Source organism: Podarcis cretensis, assembly GCF_951804945.1.
Source record: "Podarcis cretensis genome assembly, chromosome: 7".
In the NCBI taxonomy this organism is placed as follows: Eukaryota; Metazoa; Chordata; class Lepidosauria; order Squamata; family Lacertidae; genus Podarcis; species Podarcis cretensis.
The window spans coordinates 83631878-83650555 of NC_137176.1; the positions used below are offsets into that span (position 1 = coordinate 83631878).

The 18678-nt window shown below is 40.0% G+C and overlaps 1 protein-coding gene across 6 annotated transcripts in view; it reads right to left on the minus strand.

Moving 5' to 3' along the window:
• The window catches only part of NDRG1 (N-myc downstream regulated 1), an 85689-nt gene that overhangs the window by 16478 nt on the left and 50533 nt on the right, over positions 1–18678 (minus strand). For all 6 annotated transcript variants that reach the window (XM_079984408.1, XM_079984410.1, XM_079984407.1 and 3 more), the window contains exons 2-3: positions 9638–9716; positions 7280–7315 (exon numbers count right to left, since the gene is read on the minus strand). In XM_079984408.1, coding sequence (XP_079840534.1) covers positions 7280–7315; positions 9638–9716 — 115 coding nt within the window. The remainder of the gene's footprint in view (positions 1–7279; positions 7316–9637; positions 9717–18678) is intronic.

Below are 18678 nucleotides of genomic sequence, written 5' to 3' on the forward strand. Positions count from 1 at the left end.
TCTAAAGGCATATGATATAGCAATCCTGCTGAAGCAAAGTGGACCTGGTAGAAAGGTTGAATATAAAAATATTTGTCCATTAGAAGTATTGGCTTTAGGATACATAGGACTTCTTGTAGGATCTACAAAAAAATAAACAAGTATTCTTGTCCACTGCCAGTCCTGCAACCAATAATAGTTTTTCAAACGGTTGTCTGAAATTATTATGTACACATTTAGAAAGCTGCTACCTACACTGTTGACTGCTACCCTCCTGTGGTAAAACTGTATATGTATATAGGACAGATTTCTTCATACAAGAATACTCACCCCTGACAAATCTACTGCTACTCTCTAGTAATCTATTTGCTACCATTACTGTCTGGTATTAGTATAAGAACTGCTTAGAAGTAGGTCTGACCTCACCCTACAAATTACAGCAATTTAGTAATTTTACTTGCTATGAAAACTTAAAACAGACATCTACAAATACGTTCCACTCCACAACATGCTCTTATATGTAGACAGAAAAGTGCCCATTATGCAATTGTTTGACAATCAAAACCTCTCACAATTTAGAATTCTGAAAGGCTGACATTACAAAATGTAGGATACAACTTGTTTACCAAGCATCTTTTCCTTGCTGCACATAAACCTTAGAAACAGAAAGCTCACTCAAGGTCACATAACTCAAGAGTGCACCTCTCTGCATCTAGGATTCATAACCTCAAGAAACTAACAGACCATAAAAGGATGCTTCATCTTACTCCAAAGTTTTGTCACATATAAAGCACTACAGTATGCACATACTGAACACCCATATCGGTCTTTAAAGAAGAACTATACATTTTACTTTTTATTTTACTTTTCCCATTGGAAGTACTTACAGCATTATGTAATAAATAGGCAGTATCTTCCACATCCAGCACCATTTTTAGACAGTGCAGTTTGATATTAATCTCAAGGAGTCCAGAGAGAAATAAGGATCAGATTTTACTTGGACCCTCTGGTAAGCTGGGTTATATAGCCAAGCTGTTGCTCTGCCTAAGCCCACAACTCCCATAATGCCCCATCAGAAAAACTAACACAAACTAGTTCAGAAGGACGTCATTCTTAAGGAGGATTTAAGACCGGTTTAACCGCAAGTGCCCATACCATACAGGTCAGACATCCACAGTGGGGGCAGGGAAGGGGCAAGGCAATACTGGGTTTTACTGTCTGGAATAGCCCTTGGTTTGTGTAGTAGTACAGTCGTGCTAATGCCATACAGTATCTCAAGGAGGAAATCCATCTGCATGGAGAGCCTTGCCACTGGGCGAGCACAATGTGCCAGATTATTTTTGACCCAGTTGAAAGATCCTACTTATGAAAGCCTTCTGTTCTGTCAATGTCACCCAGTTTCACGAAAGGCCTAGGTGGGGCATGGGGGAAGATTAAGGTCTTAAAACTAACACTGGTTTGGTGCTCCAAGGGTACAAGGAAGAGCACGCAGTCAAGAGTGTAAATGACTAAGTGTTTAGAAGTGTCAAAAAGTAAGCTGAAAATCACTTAGGTCATATGGGAGGAGAGTGCAATATAGAACACTATCTGACCCTTGTGGTGAAATCAGTGTGTAGGACCTGCTTCTCATAAATACAGTTCTTATGGTAGAATGATCTGATGCAAATTCCACTTGGAAGTTGCTTTTTTAAAATTAATCTCTAGAATTACTGAAGATCACAAACTGCGGCAACACTCTCTTAAACCCCAGGTGCAAACTGGCTTGTTCGGGGAAAATGTACCACTACTGTTACCACTTTGAGATATTTTATATACTGGTGACTCCCTACATACACAGGGGTTCCGATCCAGGTTCCCCACGTGCATATGTGAAATCGCATAAAATGGGGAGTACTCTGGAGAGTCCTAGTGGCTCATGTGGAGACTCATCCCACAGCCCGAAGAGGACCTGTTCGGGCTCCACAGAGGATCTCTTCATGAACCGAAGGGGCAGCAGGGCTTTGTTGAGCTACTCAGCCTCACTGCCAAATAGCTGATCTGTGAGGTAGCGCAGCAGCAGTCACTGCTTTCCAGTGCATCAGCAAGCCTTGCTGCTTAACAAAGTTCCCTAACCCCCAGCTCACAGGAGCCTGCGCAGCATGGAGGCTTGCTCAGCTGAGGCACAGGGAAGCAGTGACTGCTACCCTACTCCACTGAGACATATACAAGTACTACAACTATTAGGCCGGAAAGATGCATGCAATTGGAGCTTTAGGTGCATGTCAGAACCTTTTAATGAAGGTCCAAAGTTAAGAACAACTTCCAAAGAGCTGCATCATTCACAATCTCATTTTTACAACACCATCAAGTAATGCAGTGGTGTGCAGAGAATCACATAAAGCTGCTACTCAAGAGCAACGTGGAAGAGCAGCCCTGAAGAAATGTTCAAGTGTCCTCTGCAGGAGAGCCATATCATGTAATGCAATCCATAGTAATATGCTACAGTGTCTGCTGTGATGCAAGAGTGAAGTAAAAAAAGGAAGCTATACATCTTTTAAAAAACACATAACAGACATGTGTCACAGAGCCAAAACCAAATTGTGCTCCAGGGAATTTCTCAAAGGATGTGGATGTATACACCTCCCTTTCATACAGAGTAGGGGCTTTCTCCGTCGGGGCCATCATGCAGGCACATCCACCCCTTTTGACTTGTTTGATCTTGGGCATTGTTCTTTAACGTAGACCAATTATTCCTATGAGGTGATGAGCATCAGGTGCACTGCTGCTTTAACCCAACTCCCCACAAGGTGATTTGCCTGCTGGTTGGAAAGGACTCAATCTCCCTAGGTGTGAGGATGTCTCTATTATAGTTCCAGGTGAGAGATGGTAAAGTGTTTGCTTTTTTCTGATGCTTTTGGATTGTTTTTATTTAGTGGATCTATTTTTCTGTATGTGTTTAATGGACTGTTTTGAGTGTTTTATTGACATGAATAGATGGGGGCTGTGTGCTTTGGTTTTGTGCAAGTGGAATGAGCTAAGTGACTATGGATTTCTTGAACTATTTATGAGATCTTTATGTTGGAACTGTAATTATGTTGCATGTTATGTTTCTTGATGTTTGTATACAATTTGTTTTATGGTACTTAGTTTAAAGTATGTAAAATAATGTTACAAACATTGGTTTTGAATATGGAATTTGTACTGTGCTGCTTCTACAGAATTCTTGTTGGGATTTGTTAAAAAGAAAGAAAAATGAAGTCATCTATAAATAAACTAAATCAATGCATAAAACACAGTACAACAAACATTGTTGTGTAAAACGGCTTTTTGTTTGTTTTAGGTGCAGTCACAGACACTTTTTTTTTTATTATTTCTGTTGTAGAACATGTGGCTCCCATAGCTATAGATTGTAACTCCTGCCTCCTCACAAATAACGTAATTCCAACTTATTTTAAGACCATGTCCCCAGATTGTTAATTGGATTGAAAACTTTCCCATGCAGGAGCACATTTGCAAAAAGAATTCATGACAAGCACAAAGTACAGCCAAATCAAAGCCTTCTTCCCAACAACAAAGCTCCAAGCTTCATATCACAACTGACCTGTGTCTGATTTCAGGGAAGATTTTTTTCAATAAAGATGTAGCATACTGAAAACAGATGGCATCATCCCCTAATCAACGTCAGTGTTGTAGTAAGAGGCTCTTTAGTGACCGATCTGTATTAAAACACTATCTTGGGGGCAGATGGGGGGGGGGTGAAACCAAGGTACACTAATCCGATAGAAGGATAAAAACAAATGTGCCATCTGGTCACGTTATCTCCTGCTTTTAAAGAGGCAGCTTCCTGCTCACTAGACTAAACAATTGCACGTGAGCATTAGTCAAACACATCCAAGAGGTGCCATCACAGCTTGAACAGGACTGGAGCAGTTACACTTTGGCAACTGTCTTCATTACAGGAAACATTTGCATGTCAACTCCAAATGAACAACCACATTAATGGCAGGAATACACAAAGAGCTGTGGCACTTGTGGAGGGTAACTACTTTTATTTGGCAAGAAATCAGATAGCCACTAAGCTACTGGATACCAAACCAAGAAACACCAGGACTGGTTTGATGACAGTGAAATTGAACGCATGATTGACAAGAAAAGGAAGGCCTTTCAGATCTGGCAAAGAGATAGAAACTGTGCCACTAAGGGGGCGGGGGGGGGGGGAACCTACCTTGTAGGTAGCATGCTGTACTTGCATACTCCATGTCTGAGGAAGCTTTAAGGAAGCATCAAGCATTTAAGACTAGCCATGTTTCTCAAGGGGGCTCTGCACATTCCTCATTTTGTTTTAAACAAAGTATTGTAACAGTCAACCTTTTGAGCCAAAACTGGCTCAACAAAGTAGGCAGCTGTCAATTTAGGCATGCAACACTTACAACAATGAACCAATTAAATTCAGCAGAAGAAAGAACCAACAATAGCAAGAGACTCAAAGAAGATGCCTAAGCTAGTCTGCAAACAGTTATTACCTATATTTGTTTGAAATGTAAAGCCACATACCCACTCTGTTTGTAGCACGCTCCTTTAAGACTTGTCAGTGTTGTGCATGTGTGGCACAAAGCCAAGAATCAAACAACACACCATGCTACAACCAGGGAGTTTCAGATATAATCCTCTAATCAAAACAGTCAGGTCTGTCTCATAAAGCACGCAGCCTTGGTGTGGATAGGGCTACAGAAGGATCTATTTTTAATTTAGTAGCCATGTATGTTTTAACAGAAGCACCCACATATTCTGTGGAACAAATACTGTTCTAACAGGGTACAGGAAATTTCTCACCTATTTACTGTTATGTTAACTGGACTTTTTGCATCATGGGTACAAAAAAAGTGTAGATTTGCCGTTTCAAAAGTTACAGCCAGTCCTCCTCCTGCAACCAAGCAGCAACTCCAGCCCATTTCAACCAAAGTAGGTCTTAACACTTCAAAAACATCCCATTTATAATACAGTGGTGCCTCGCAAGACGAAATTAATTCGTTCCGCGAGTTTTTTCGTCTTGCGATTTTTTTGTCTTGCGAAGCACGGACTTTGGAAATGCTTCAAAAATCACCAAAGTCTTCAAAAACCTCAAAAAAGGCTACCACACCGCGTGCTATGAGTTGCTCCTCGAAGTGAATGCACGGTTTTAAGAAAAAGGAAACAAACTTGCAAGAAAAAGGAAACAAACTTGTAAGACAAAGGAAACAAACTTGCAAGACGTTTTCGTCTTGCGAAGCAAGCCCATAGGGAAATCCGTCTTGCGAAGCAACTCAAAAAACGAAAAACTTTTGTTTTGCGAGTTTTTTGTCTTTCGAGGCATTCGTCTTGCGAGGTACCACTGTAACCACTTTCTATAGTTACGCATCTAATACAAATTTACCACAACTCAAGTCTACTTGTCAATGAACGTAGTCTACCTCTAGGCTGTACTGAATAATTGAATGCTCCCTACGGGGGGGGGGGGAATGGTATTTCCTTCAAAAAAAGATGGAAGAGAATCCTTCCAGGAAGACACTAGGTGTTAGTGAGAAGGCTAGTCTAGAATCCTTTCCCTCCAAATATGCTTCTTTTTTCTGTTTTAAAAATGGAGGGAATGCTTTCATACAGACAGAAATCAGTCCTGCAAGCCTTTTACTGTCTAGACGCAGATAGGCCTTGTTATGGAAATGGTCAAACAAGCCTAGTCTGGGCAGGAAAAAAAAGTACATCACAAGCTTGATTAGCATGTAATGAGCACACAGTTCTCTAAGTTCCTTTATCTAACAATTTTAATATTTTTCTATGCTTAGGACATAACACAGGGTAGACATTAGGTGCCTATTTATGTGCCCTGCTTGCTTGCTGATTTGAAACTTCGGGAATGTTGTGCAAATTTTTTCTAGGTATTTAACTACAGGAATTTCTCTTCCTCCCACCCCCATTGCACTGTCGCCATGTGGATAGATCAATACAGCTATTTCAATAGAACAGAACGCACTCATCTTGTTACAGTACAAGAAAGGTTTGGTTCACTAAACACACAACACGATGAAGAGTTCAACTGCTGGTCATTAAAGAATGGCCAAGAGCTATGCTACTTTAACTGATTGCTTGACTCCTCTTCACCACTTGCAGTTGTGTGGTAGCGAAAGCACAAGTCTCAAAATGCAGGCTGGACTACACTACTACAGTGCAAGAAATACCATATTTTTTCCTCTATAAGACTCACTTTTTCCTCCTAAAAAGTATGGGGAAACGTGTGTGCGTCCTATGGAGCGAATGCAGGCTGCGCAGCTATCCCAGAAGCCAGAACAGCAAGAGGGATTGCTGCTTTCATTGAACAGTGATCCTTCTTGCTGTTCTGGCATCTGAGATTCAGAGTATTTTTTTTCTTGTTTTCCTCCTCCAAAAACTAGGTGTGTCTTATGGTCTGGTGCGTCTTATAGAGCGAAAAATACGGTAACTTCTGTATAGACTCCTGTGAGCTTCATGCAAGCATTCAGAGGCTCCTGAATCTCTGGATGATTCCCTGCTATGGGCTTGTCTCATATCATATTGCATTATATCATATCTAGAGTTACTCCCAGATCAGTAATGTACAAATATACATGACTGCTCTGAAGCTTTGACAACATGTATAACCATGTATTATTTGTTTCTGCTTGGAATCGGTAGTTTACCTAATTCTAGGGTAATTTGAAGCCTAGCAAATCTTTAACCTAAAGCTGACCCAGTAAAGATCTGGCAAACATTTATTTTCTTCAGTACAAACATTGACACATTTAATACAAATCAATCAACAATTCAGCCAACTGGTTCTCAAGCCACCACCCTTTGCTGTTTCTATTTGTAAGTTTTTAGAAACCAGTATGAGAAATGTGTGTGGCAGAAAAAACATAAGATGGAACAGAGACAGCATGCTAGAAAAGTAACTACTAGGGTACCTGAAGCAATTTATTTACTCATACTGCTGCAACAGCATTTTTACATAAATTGATATTTTCATTTGATTTTCTGTCTGGTCTTCACCATAAGAACCCAGAGCAGGTTACAACAATATACAATTATGAAAACAAACAAAACCATTACAATTATAAAACATAAAAAACCGTTCCGAAAGGAGCAGAACAGTATAACATGGTTTCAACAAGATTAATGAAGGTTTAATAAAATAATCATGGAGTATTTTTAGTTTTGCTAAGCAGGGCATAAATAAAAAGTATAGTTAAGAATCTACAAGTTGATTATATGTATGTCCGTAATTTAAGAGTTGTGAAATAAGTTTTTACTAAATTGAAGCTTCACTTACCTGAACATCAAAGTCAGGGAGGAGATGTGTGATTGCCTAGAAAAGCATCATACAGAAGGAGGTCAGGGGAAAAGAATCCAGGTGGTTTGATTTCAATTTCAAAATGCAAACAAACAGCAGCAGCAACACAATATTTCATTGTGGAATTCTCCTGCTCATGGCTGGCTGGCTCTCTCTCCACTCCCCTTTTCCAGGACACTCCATTCCAATCTCCCCCTCTTTGGTATTCCACCCCCTCCCCTCCATCAGTCATCCAGCATTCCATTACCACTCGGCATGCTCAATCCTCATTGGGCTGCTTTCTGTATGAATCCCCATGCAGCAAATGTTGTTTCTCTCTCTCTCTCCATACATACTGCAAACCTTGAGGCTTCCCCACCCCCCACAATCCTGCTGATAACATTTCTCTTCTGTGTTGATGGTGCATAAGGACCAGCACTCAAGAGTACAGAGATCATTATTAGTACAGTGGTACCTCGGGTTAAGTACTTAATTCATTCCGGAGGTCTGTTCTTAACCTGAAACTGTTCTTAACCTGAAGCACCACTTTATCTTAATGGGGCCTCCTGCTGCTGCCGGGCCGCCGGAGTGATTTCTGTTCTCATCCTGAAGCAAAGTTCTTAACCCGAGGTACTATTTCTGGGTTAGCAGAGTCTGTAACCTGAGGTATGTAACCTGAAGTGTCTAACCCGAGGTACCACTGTTTATGATGGTGCTAGAAGATCAGAGATGGGGAACTGTATCTGGCTGGTGGGATGGATCCCTAATTCCCCCACTCTTCCTGTGTCAACTTTAACAGGTGGGTGTACAACCCACATGTCAGTCATTGGAAACGAGATTAAGATGTCGGGCAAATGGCACCTGCCAAAATTCAAAAACAGTTACAGTGACCTCCTTTGAAGGTGCACTTCAAAGCGTGCCTTTTTCAAAGGGTTTTTTCCTATTTCAATCTGCTTCTCAAAATGGAGCTTTGATTTGAGAAGTGGCTTGAAAGTGGACAAGCTACTTTGAAGGCACACTCTTCTGCCAACTGGCGCTTGGTACATACCTTCTGAGAAGCTTGCTCCATTTGCTCTGCACAGTGGGGGGGACAGCTCCATTTTAGGAAGCAGTTTGAATGCAAACTGTTTCAACACGGAGCAAACAAGCCCTACTGGGGAACTCCCTGTGTGCAGCTGATCCCAGGGAGGCTTCCTGTCAGCACTGATCAGCAATGACAGAAAGCTCAACTTGCAAAGGAATAACTGGAAGTTCACATTAAGTTCCTAATCATTCATTTGCATCCATGTCCGTACAGGCCCCCCACCTGAAGTCATATAGAATGTCAGCTGAAGGGCAGGTGGCTGTGGTTTGTGCAAAACATCCATTTGGGCCAAACTGGAACCAGTGCCAGGACTAATTAAACTCACAGGCTGCATGTTCCCTACTGCTGTTTAATTTTGTCTTAATAGAATTTCTACTTTTTGGAACTAGGGTTTGTGAAACTTGGAACTCCAAGAGAATAGTAGTATTCAGTGTAACATTAGTTATGAGCCATGGTTAGTGCACAGTTGAAGGATTTCTGCTTTGCTCCTCCCTTGCTCCCAATGGGGAAACAAATCACAAAGGTCATATTAGCATTAAATTCGAAATGGAGTGTGTGGTCTCCTTTGCCCAAAATCTAGGGGCAACAAGTTAGGAAAGGCTGCTTTAGAGCATTATGCTTTACAGGAGGACAACTGGATGATCCAGTGTGATCATGTGCTCTCCCCAACACCAACGCTACTATCACCAGTAGGGTACCTAGGCTCCCTTGCACCCTTGGTAAGAAGTTGTACTGGTGAACCCCTGTCCCTTGTGTCATTGGCAAGGAGATGTTGGCAGTCCAGAGCAGTGGAGAAGTGGCCTGGGGAGCACATGGACTGACACATGAGCTCCTAGTCACTCCCAGTCAACACTCCTGGCAAGCGTGCCAACATGAAAATTCAGCTGCTAGCATTTCCAAAGCAAAGGTTAAATCATTTGAAGTGATGCTTTATTATTCTGTTTCACTTATATAAACCGAGTCCTTTGGCTCTCTTATTCCCAGGGTGGCATAAGAACAGAAAGTGAAGCGATTTTTAAAAGGCAGGGTAAAACAAACATTAAAAACGGGCCTACCTTATGTTATAAAATTCTTGGGCAAATAATACATTCTTTATTTGATGGCAGAAGACATAAGATTGAGGGTCATGTGGGCTATGGTGGACCTTTTACTGGTGGCCATGCACCTAACCTCAGAAGGCAGGGGCATCTGAAGAAGGGCTTCAAAAGATAGCCTCTGCCTTAGGACAAATTCATGTGGGAGTCAGTGGTCCATCATCAGCCGGTTTAGCTTACCTCTTCTCTCTCCACTAATGGTTTCACCTCCGTAATGTGAGCGTCAGGGCCGTCTGCCGACATTGTCAGTAGCTGGTACCTAAAAATGTCAAGAACAACAGTCCTGAGTACAACTAATATTTACTACATACGAAAATAGATTTCTAAAATTTTAATGAAATTTCTCAAGAGTGAAAAATGTAGAAGCATACAGAACACTGCAAAGATGAAAAGTATGGCACATAGACTAAATGAGGCAATGGAAATTTATCATTGTTTCTTTCATCTGGAGTTACAAGATTACACGGAAGTTCTGTATTTTAATACCCAGGAATATACTCATACTAGGAATCAATCTTACGTGGCATCTTGAACCCAGATTGCTTGAATTAACAGAAACTAGATTAAGAGAAAGTATTAGGAACACTATGGACTATTATTTTTTTTATTAGTACACCGAAAGGAACATGCCAGTCTATTTGTTTCAAGTAAAGTGCATAAAATAATGAAGGAAACCACAGGAGGGGAAGCTGAATAATAAGTTCCTGCAGTTTTCCAGGAGGAGCTGGCTAAAGGAACAAGCCTGCAGCCTGTGTAACACACAACAAAGTTTAGACACAGTAGCTTTGGGTCAGCTACAAAGTCCTTTAAACAGGAATGCAATTTTCCAACATATGATTAAGAACTGAAGCATTAAGAACTGGCTTTTAACATTTGCACTTTTTATATGGCTTCTGGTTTCTTTTGAAAAAGGATTACATATTTCTACACAATCTTAACCAAGGAGTGTTAACTTGCAAAAGAAAAATAGATTAAATGAAATTCTTGGTTGTTGATTATTTAAAGAAACTGTGAAGGATGTGACACAAAGGGAAAGTCAGTTGCAAAAACTGGTTTCGAATCAAGTGCCACTTATAATGAGGAAAATGGCACTTTGTGTTCTGTCGAACATCAAAGGCTCCCTATCAAGATTCAACCTCTAGAGGGAGTTAAGAGCACATGGACAAACTACTTATCTTATAAATGCAAGTCAAAGGAATGCTTCAAGTTCATCTCATGATAAAATAGGGGAAGATTTATACAATGCCATAGCCACTGATGAGTTTGTTGGAGTGAGTGAGTGGGTGAATCAGGCTTAACAGCCTATGACATGGGGAGGCTGTGTGTCTTTCTACAGTGCACCGCCAGTGGAAACTGGTTCATTAGGGGAAATGGGCACTGGTTCTCACCAAGCTCAACCAGCCCCCACCTGCCTGCCTTCTTACTTGCAACCAGTCCAGGCGGTGCATTTAGCTGTCAGCACCATCCTTTTTATTCTGTGCTGCCCTTGTAGAACTCAGCAGGCAGGAGGCTGAAGACAAAACTAAAGTTTGATGGCTCTGACTCCACCCAATTTTGGTCTCCCTGCCTTCTGCCCTTCCAATCACAATGGGCAGCAGCTACCACTGATGCACTGAGAACAAAAAGCCAAGTTTTGCTCTCCTGAGCAAGTTGACAAGGAAATGTTACATTTCCATGGAGACAATACGAGTACAAATGCATAGGAACCTCAAGGTGGTTTTTTTCTTAAATGGTTGGAGGTCATTCAAGGATGAATTTGAAAACTTCAACTCCAAAGTAAGATATGTCAATGTCAATTAATCATTAGATCTTGTCTCTTCTAATGGATGCCACAGTGGGATGCGTATTATTTTATCTATCCACTGCACACAGATACAGCTAGAAGAATGAGGTGCTGGGAGAAATGTAACTGCATAATTAGAATACTTGCATTATATGTACCTTGAGAAAAATTCCTATGTTCAACAGGCCAAAATACAAAAATTGCTTTATATCTGTAGTTATTCATGCCAGCAAATTTACAGATGGATTTTAACAAGGTTCTCTACTGGGGCCCCTCTCCACCTTTTGCTACTTTATAGGTCATAAGGTCTTCTAAATAGAATAGCCTGTTTATGCAGTCATAATAGGTTCCCATCAACCTCAGTCTCATTAATGCAATTGTGGCCAATCTAGTTAAGGATTAAAGCCCAACACTGTCACTCTTGTTAGAGTTAATGACCCTTAATTGTGTAGCAAATTCCCCTTCAAATGGATCACGTACTTATGCCAAACTGGGAAGGAGAAAACAAAGTCACTGTGCGACCTCAAAAAGCATGACTAGGCATTGTGACTCCACAGCCTGGGTCTTCCAAGAGCCAACTATGCCACTGGTGTAGTTCTCATCTCCAACTGTAGAGCCTCTCTCCTCTCATGGCTTAACAAAACAGAGACAAGAGCGGAGGTTGCCATCTGTGAATATACCAGTAATTCTTCCCAGCATTTGTAGGACCCTGAGCTCTGGTACTTAAGGCAGCCAACACACACCCTCACCTTCAGTCCCCGAACTTTCTCAAAGTTTCTTGCTTTCAAGCTTGTTCTCAGGTGCTATATCACTTGTGTCAACCACCGGTAAGTTACGATCTATAGGCATATTACAATTAAAACCTAAAAGATCAGGAGTATACATTTGCTATTCTGGTTTTTGTTATGAACATTTAATAATAGTTGACTTCTAAGACCTATTATGAATTACATTTCAACCCTTTATCAATTTAGTGGCTTAGACTTAGTGAACCTAGTAGTAGAGTTCATTTTGTAATTAAGTACAACAGAGTTTCAACAGCTGAAAGTGACCCAATCAAATCAACCTTTTTCTGGTTTATGTTTGGGTTATGCAAGTAATTTCCAAATTAAGTTATTTGTTTCATTGTTTCCACAATGTATATAAATTAGAATTAGGAGCTATAATCTTACAAGCCACATCTTGTTTAACAGCTCCTATTTGAGAGGGGATATACAGAAAAGTATTTAACGTATTGATGACGTTTTTTGTGGAATGCCCTCCTTAGTGAGGTGAGCCTGCCACCTTCATTACTGAACTTCAGTTGAAATTTAACAACATCCTGTTAACCCAAGCATATTATTCCTGTCACTGATCTATCAATCACCTTCTAAGAAACTGCCTTGGAAATGTACACTGAAGATAATCAGAAACAGCTCAAAGAGCAAAAACAGCAAATACACTTAAAACAAAACTGAAACCATACAAAGTAAACACTCGTGATAAAGACCTATTTATCCAGTTGGGAAAATCTGTGACTGATGTCTTCAATTGTTTCTGGACAGTGCAGGTGTCTGTCAAGGTAGGACAGGAATGATATTCCACAAAACGGGGGCAGCCACATTAAAGCCCTGCTGGCTGAGAGATACTGGCTGTGGCAACAGTGAATTAAAAACACTGATTTCAAATGGTTTCAAATGGGTTTATATTTTATTTTAAATTTTACCGTTTTAACATTTAGCTGTTTGCCACCTTGGGTTCCTCTGGGAGGAATAGCAGGAAACAATTTTTAATAAATATATTTTGGAACATGGTTCTTCATATTCCAGCAATTATAAGGGACAATGGGTAACGCTTACTACTTCTACTCTACTTGTTCTAGTCTCTCAACTGTATCTTTATTGTACCCATATTCTACAATTTTCCCAGAGGCTGTTACCTAACTGTTCTAGACAAACAGAAACCAAATTCATTTTATTTTCTTCAAGAATTCTATACCACCCCTACACAGAAGAGTCTATGGTGACTTAGTCAAGACAGTCGTTTAAAATACAACACATACAACATCATCCACGAAATAAAATAAATCCATAACAGCCAGACAATTGTGCTAAAAGCTTGGTACTAGTAACCAGAAAATGCCTGGATGAACAAATTAGGAAGTGTCAAAAATCTGCTAATCCAGATTCACTGCCCTCACACAGAAGTTCATCTATTTATTTATTTAATTAGATTCATATGCCACCATTTATCAAAAGATCCACATTTTATGCACATTTTACAGAATTTCAAAATACTTCTATTAAAAACTGCATCAGAACATCTATATTTTTCCAAATGTGTGCAGTCACACTGAGGGAAGGGTATGTGCATTTTGATATGCAACCATACAAATGACATTTCCCACTGAAAGCTGGACAGCTGGACAGACCATAGCTACTGCAAACACAGATAATCTTTTGGCAAAATAAGAAAAGTGCTTCCCTTCTGATCCTTATTGGCATTGTCATAATTACTTATTGAAATAGACCACACACACACACAGCATTTTTCTCAATAATTTAACAGGTTTCTCCTGAAGGTGCTTATCTTTACACAGAAGTCAAATCCAATGCTATGGGAAGTCATTCCTTGATTTCACCACCAAAATGAATTCAGTGGAGATGAAAGCTAGGTAACTCAATGTTTTCCCCTTTTCAACATTCTAGCCCAGGGCTGCAAGAGGCAACAGAAGAAGGCAAGACTACACACTCTCTCTCTCTTTAACATGATAGTTTTCTACATGCAAGGAATTTTTAATAAGACACTCAAATGTGGGGAACCTTTTCTCCAAGGAGTCACAGTGTGGCATCGATATGTCTTTAATCGGACTGTTAACTTTCATCCATTGCCACTCCTGATTAGTTGAAGCCATAGGCTACTAAACAGTTATAATACTTGACACAGAAAAGTATTTCATCAGAGGGCTTGAAAGAGAAGTAAATAAAATATGCAAAGGAAAAAATGCTATTTTGACATGAAAATTTATAGGGTAACTGAAAAGTTATCAACCTAACCCAAACAAAACTCAATTTCAACTCAAATTCTCCCTGGTTTATGTGGAAAACAAGTACCAATGAATTCAACAGACCTTAGTCCCAAGTTTATGTAACAATAAAGCCTTAGAATCAGAACTTCAACATCTCTCATCTGCAAGCGCTAATCTGTTTTCCAAATTGTAACTGGATTAATCCTTTATTATATCCCAAAGTAAAAGGCGGATGGGCTTTGCTCTATTGCCTTCTCACAGTTTTAACAGAACATTTGAGAAATATTTTGTGAGGCATGTTAAAATCTTTCTCTAATTATGTATTGGAAATATGTTAGAAATATTAATACAAAGAAATCAGAAATTTTGATTTCTAACTCTGACTTCAAGAAGGGAGGGTCATCAACAGCTCAGAATCAGCTATTTTTTGCAGACTGTATAGGTACTACTGATGCTTCATTTACCTTTGTGAAATATCTAGAGTTCTTGTATTTTTTACTTTGTATTTTTGATTATCTGGATAGTTAGTTAGGGCTTTGTATTTGTTTTCCATACTGTATTAAAATAGTCACTGTTACCAATCACTGATACAGATTGACGTGTAATACTGATGACTTGCGCCCGCCCCCTTCTTGCAATAAAATTCCCAAGAACAATTCTTCCTCAAAGCAGACTATTTCATTACAGTGGTACCTCGGGTTAAGAACTTAATTCGTTCTGGAGGTCCATTCTTAACCTGAAACTGTTCTTAACCTGAAGCACCACTTTAGCTAATGGGGCCTCCTGCTGCCGCTGCGCTGCCGGAGCACGATTTCTGTTCTCATCCTGAAGCAAAGTTCTTAACCCAAGGTAATATTTCTGGGTTAGCGGAGTCTGTAACCTGAAGCATCTGTAACCCGAGGTACCACTGTTTATGTAAGCTACCTTTCCCCACTATCTGCACTTTTATCCTTGCGTATATTAAAATTGGTTTGTGGACTGCATTAGAAACTGCACATGCACACCATGAAAAACATGTGCACATTTGTGTATGTATGGATCAATCTAAATCAACAAAACCACCATAATCATAAGGATATCAGCTAAGCTAAAACAGTTAAAACTGTAGTTATCTGGGACCACCACCACAAAAGTCATAATCCAGCTACCAACAGGTATCTGCTTGGAGAAATATCCTCTACCTGCAAATTTCTTTTTAAATCTTTTGATTATCATACCAAAGTCTAAAAACAAGTTCTCTGTTCAGTATTTTTTTAAAAAAACAATGACTATGCCCAAGAATTCCCTAACCTGAAAACTCACATACCACATTGCTAACTTTGCTTTGCCAGAGTAAATACCTTTACTATCTTCCAAGAACCTTGAACTTCGTCACAGATCTTGTGAGCCAACCTCCTTCACCTCTTCCCTTTCAGTTTATTGTTCAACTATGTTCTTTGGGACTTTGTTACTGCTAATATCAGGGACATCTTATTTCACTTTGGTTTGTGCTTGCCTTCACTATTTTCTACATTGTTACTGGCCAGAATTCTTAGAAATACAGTCATACCTTGTGTTGCATTAGGTTCATGTTGCGTCTTTTCGGCTTGCGAACGCGGCAAACCCGGAAGTGTATACTTCTGGGTTTCCCCGTGCGCCCAAGTGCAGAAGCATTCTGCGCGCTTGCACAGAAGAGCCACTCTAGTTGCAACTTTTCAGGGTGCGAACAGCACCCAGAATGGATTGTGTCCACAACTAGAGCTCCCATCGTATTTTTTTAGGTTGCTTGCAAGGGACCATCCACCCACCCAACAAAGAGTTGCTTTTTCTGCTTTTCAGCATCCCAGGGAGTACAGTGGTACCTTGGGTTACATACACTTCAGGTTACATACGCTTCAGGTTACATACGCTTCAAGTTACAGACTCCGCTAACCCAGAAATATTACCTCGGTTTAAGAACTTTGCTTCAGGATGAGAACAGAAATCATGCTCCGGTCAGCGCAGCAGCAGCAGCAGGCCCCATTAGCTAAAGTGGTGCTTCAGGTTAAGAACAGTTTCAGGTTAAGAACAGACCTCTGGAACGAATTAAGTACTTAACCCGAGGTACCACTGTATTATTTCTTTCCCCAATAGTAGTAGTCCTAATAAAAGAAAGAAGAGGTGCTAGGTTTTTTTTAAAGAGTTGAATATGGTTTGAAAACAAAATTGCTGCTTGAAATGTGTACACATCCACTTTAACCTCTGAAAGAATAAAAACCATCTCTGAGCAGAGGCACACCGTGAGAAGCACAATATCTCAAATCACTTTCATCTCTTTAAAAATTATGTCTCCAAATAAATTTCTACCCAACAAGTTATAAAGCTATTTTTTCCAGTACTGTAATTATTTCAAGGTTGTACATCATTGGCTGTTGTTTTTTAAAAAATACACTGAAGGGAAAGAAAGAAAACAGAACATAAAACCAAGCAAATGTGCATCCGTAAAGACAAGAAATAATTGACCTATACAGTTGAAAAGTATGGCAAATCTATAGAATCACATAAGAAGGTAAACCCAGTCTCTTTTTCTTGATGAATATCCCAATGAACAAAAAAAACCATGCCATTTCTGTAAGAAGTCACTCCTGTTCCCATATCAATTTCCATGTTCATTCATCTACCCACCTTTCACTACCTACATCTATAACTTTCACTAATTAATTTGATAGCTCTAAGAGGATTAGACTAATTTATGGAGGATAAGACTAGCAATGAATACAATTCATGGTCACTATATGCTACCTCTAGGATCAGAGACAGAATGTTTCTAAGTACCAGTTGCTGGGGAACAGCACAATAATGCTATTGCCCTCATGTCCTGTCCCTGAGCTTCCTCTTAGACATCTGGTTGTGGGTAAACTAGATAGGCCTTTTGTCTGATTCACCATTTGGTCTCAATGGTCATATCTATCATTTTAAGTGTATCAGCTGCTTCACAATAGCTGGCGGGAACAAGTTTTGTTACGACCAACATATTCTCTGGCAACAGTTTAGGCCTTCTATAATGAACACCTTCAAGGTATCCAAGAACTAAGGTGATTTAACTCAGTTTCCCTTTGCTTTGTGAGCTATCCCTTCAAGAATAATTGCAAAAATATCAGAAAGCTTTTTAGGTTTCCTCCATCTTACAAGCAAGCAAGCAATTAATTAATTAATTAATTAATAATAATTTATTATTTATACCCCGCCCACTACAGGCGGCTTCCAACAAAAGAGTAAAAATACATTAAAACATCAGTCATTAAAAACTTCCCTAAACAGGGCTGCCTTCAGATGTCTTCTAAACATCAGACAGTTGTTTATTTCTTTGACACCTGATGGGAGGGCGTTCGACAGGGCGGGCGCCACTACTGAGAAGGCCCTCTGTCTGGTTCCCTGTAACTTTGCTTCTCGCAGTGGGGGAACCACCAGAAGACCCTCGGTATTGGACTTCAGTGTCCAGGCTGAACAAAGGGGGTGGAGATGCTTCTTCGGGTATAAGCAAATAAAGTTCAAGTATTAAAAGTCAATTTAATCCCTGTAACCTGGAAAATAATGTGCTCAGCTTGGTTCCAACAAGCCTCAGTTTGCAGGCACAGCTAGACCTGGCAGAAATATTCATGACAAACACTATACATCCAACATGTGAAAGCATTAACCACGACCCCCCCCAAAAAAACCAGTTCAGCCTTTACATTATCATATGCCCTCTATAATTGATTTTATACTGCACTTCATTCAATTGAGCCTAGGCTAAACAAAGTTTTCAAGGAACAACTGTGCTTGTGCTTCCTACCTTAGCTTTAAATTCTGTAGTCACAAATTAGTGCAAGAACTGCTGTAGAAATGCTGGCTTAAAGAAACTGTGCTTGGAATGAACTCAGGGAGTGTAACTTAGATGTTGAACAACACTCTCCATGTATCCAATACCCTTCCAAGCTGCCAAAAAACAAATCACATTTCTTTCCCCATGCCTACCAGTGATGTGGAGCAGGGGAACCCATGCTATCATATCCCACCACACATTTCATTAGATTATGTCATGGAGGAGCAGAAAGAAAGCCAGACATGAGTGGCAGAAACACACTGTTTTTGGTGGCAGTCATGTGGCTTTTCGTAACTTCTCTTTTCACCCTCCGAAACATGCAAGTCCAACTGGAGTCAGCTGGGGAAAAATCCAGCTGAAGAAAACAAGGCTATTGATTCATCTTCTTGCCCATAATTTATATATTTAGATTTATATATTGATTTTCTGCCTGAATAAGTAAACTTCCAACAAACCAAAAGTTAACGTACTAAGTGCTCCTCAGCTTTCCAGAAAATGCTACTTGTTATCCTACTTGTTTATTAAACAATGAACCCATCCTGGCAGTTATCAAGATCCATTTCGCACCTTCAGCATGATGGCAACTGTGCAAAACAGTGTGCTTCTCA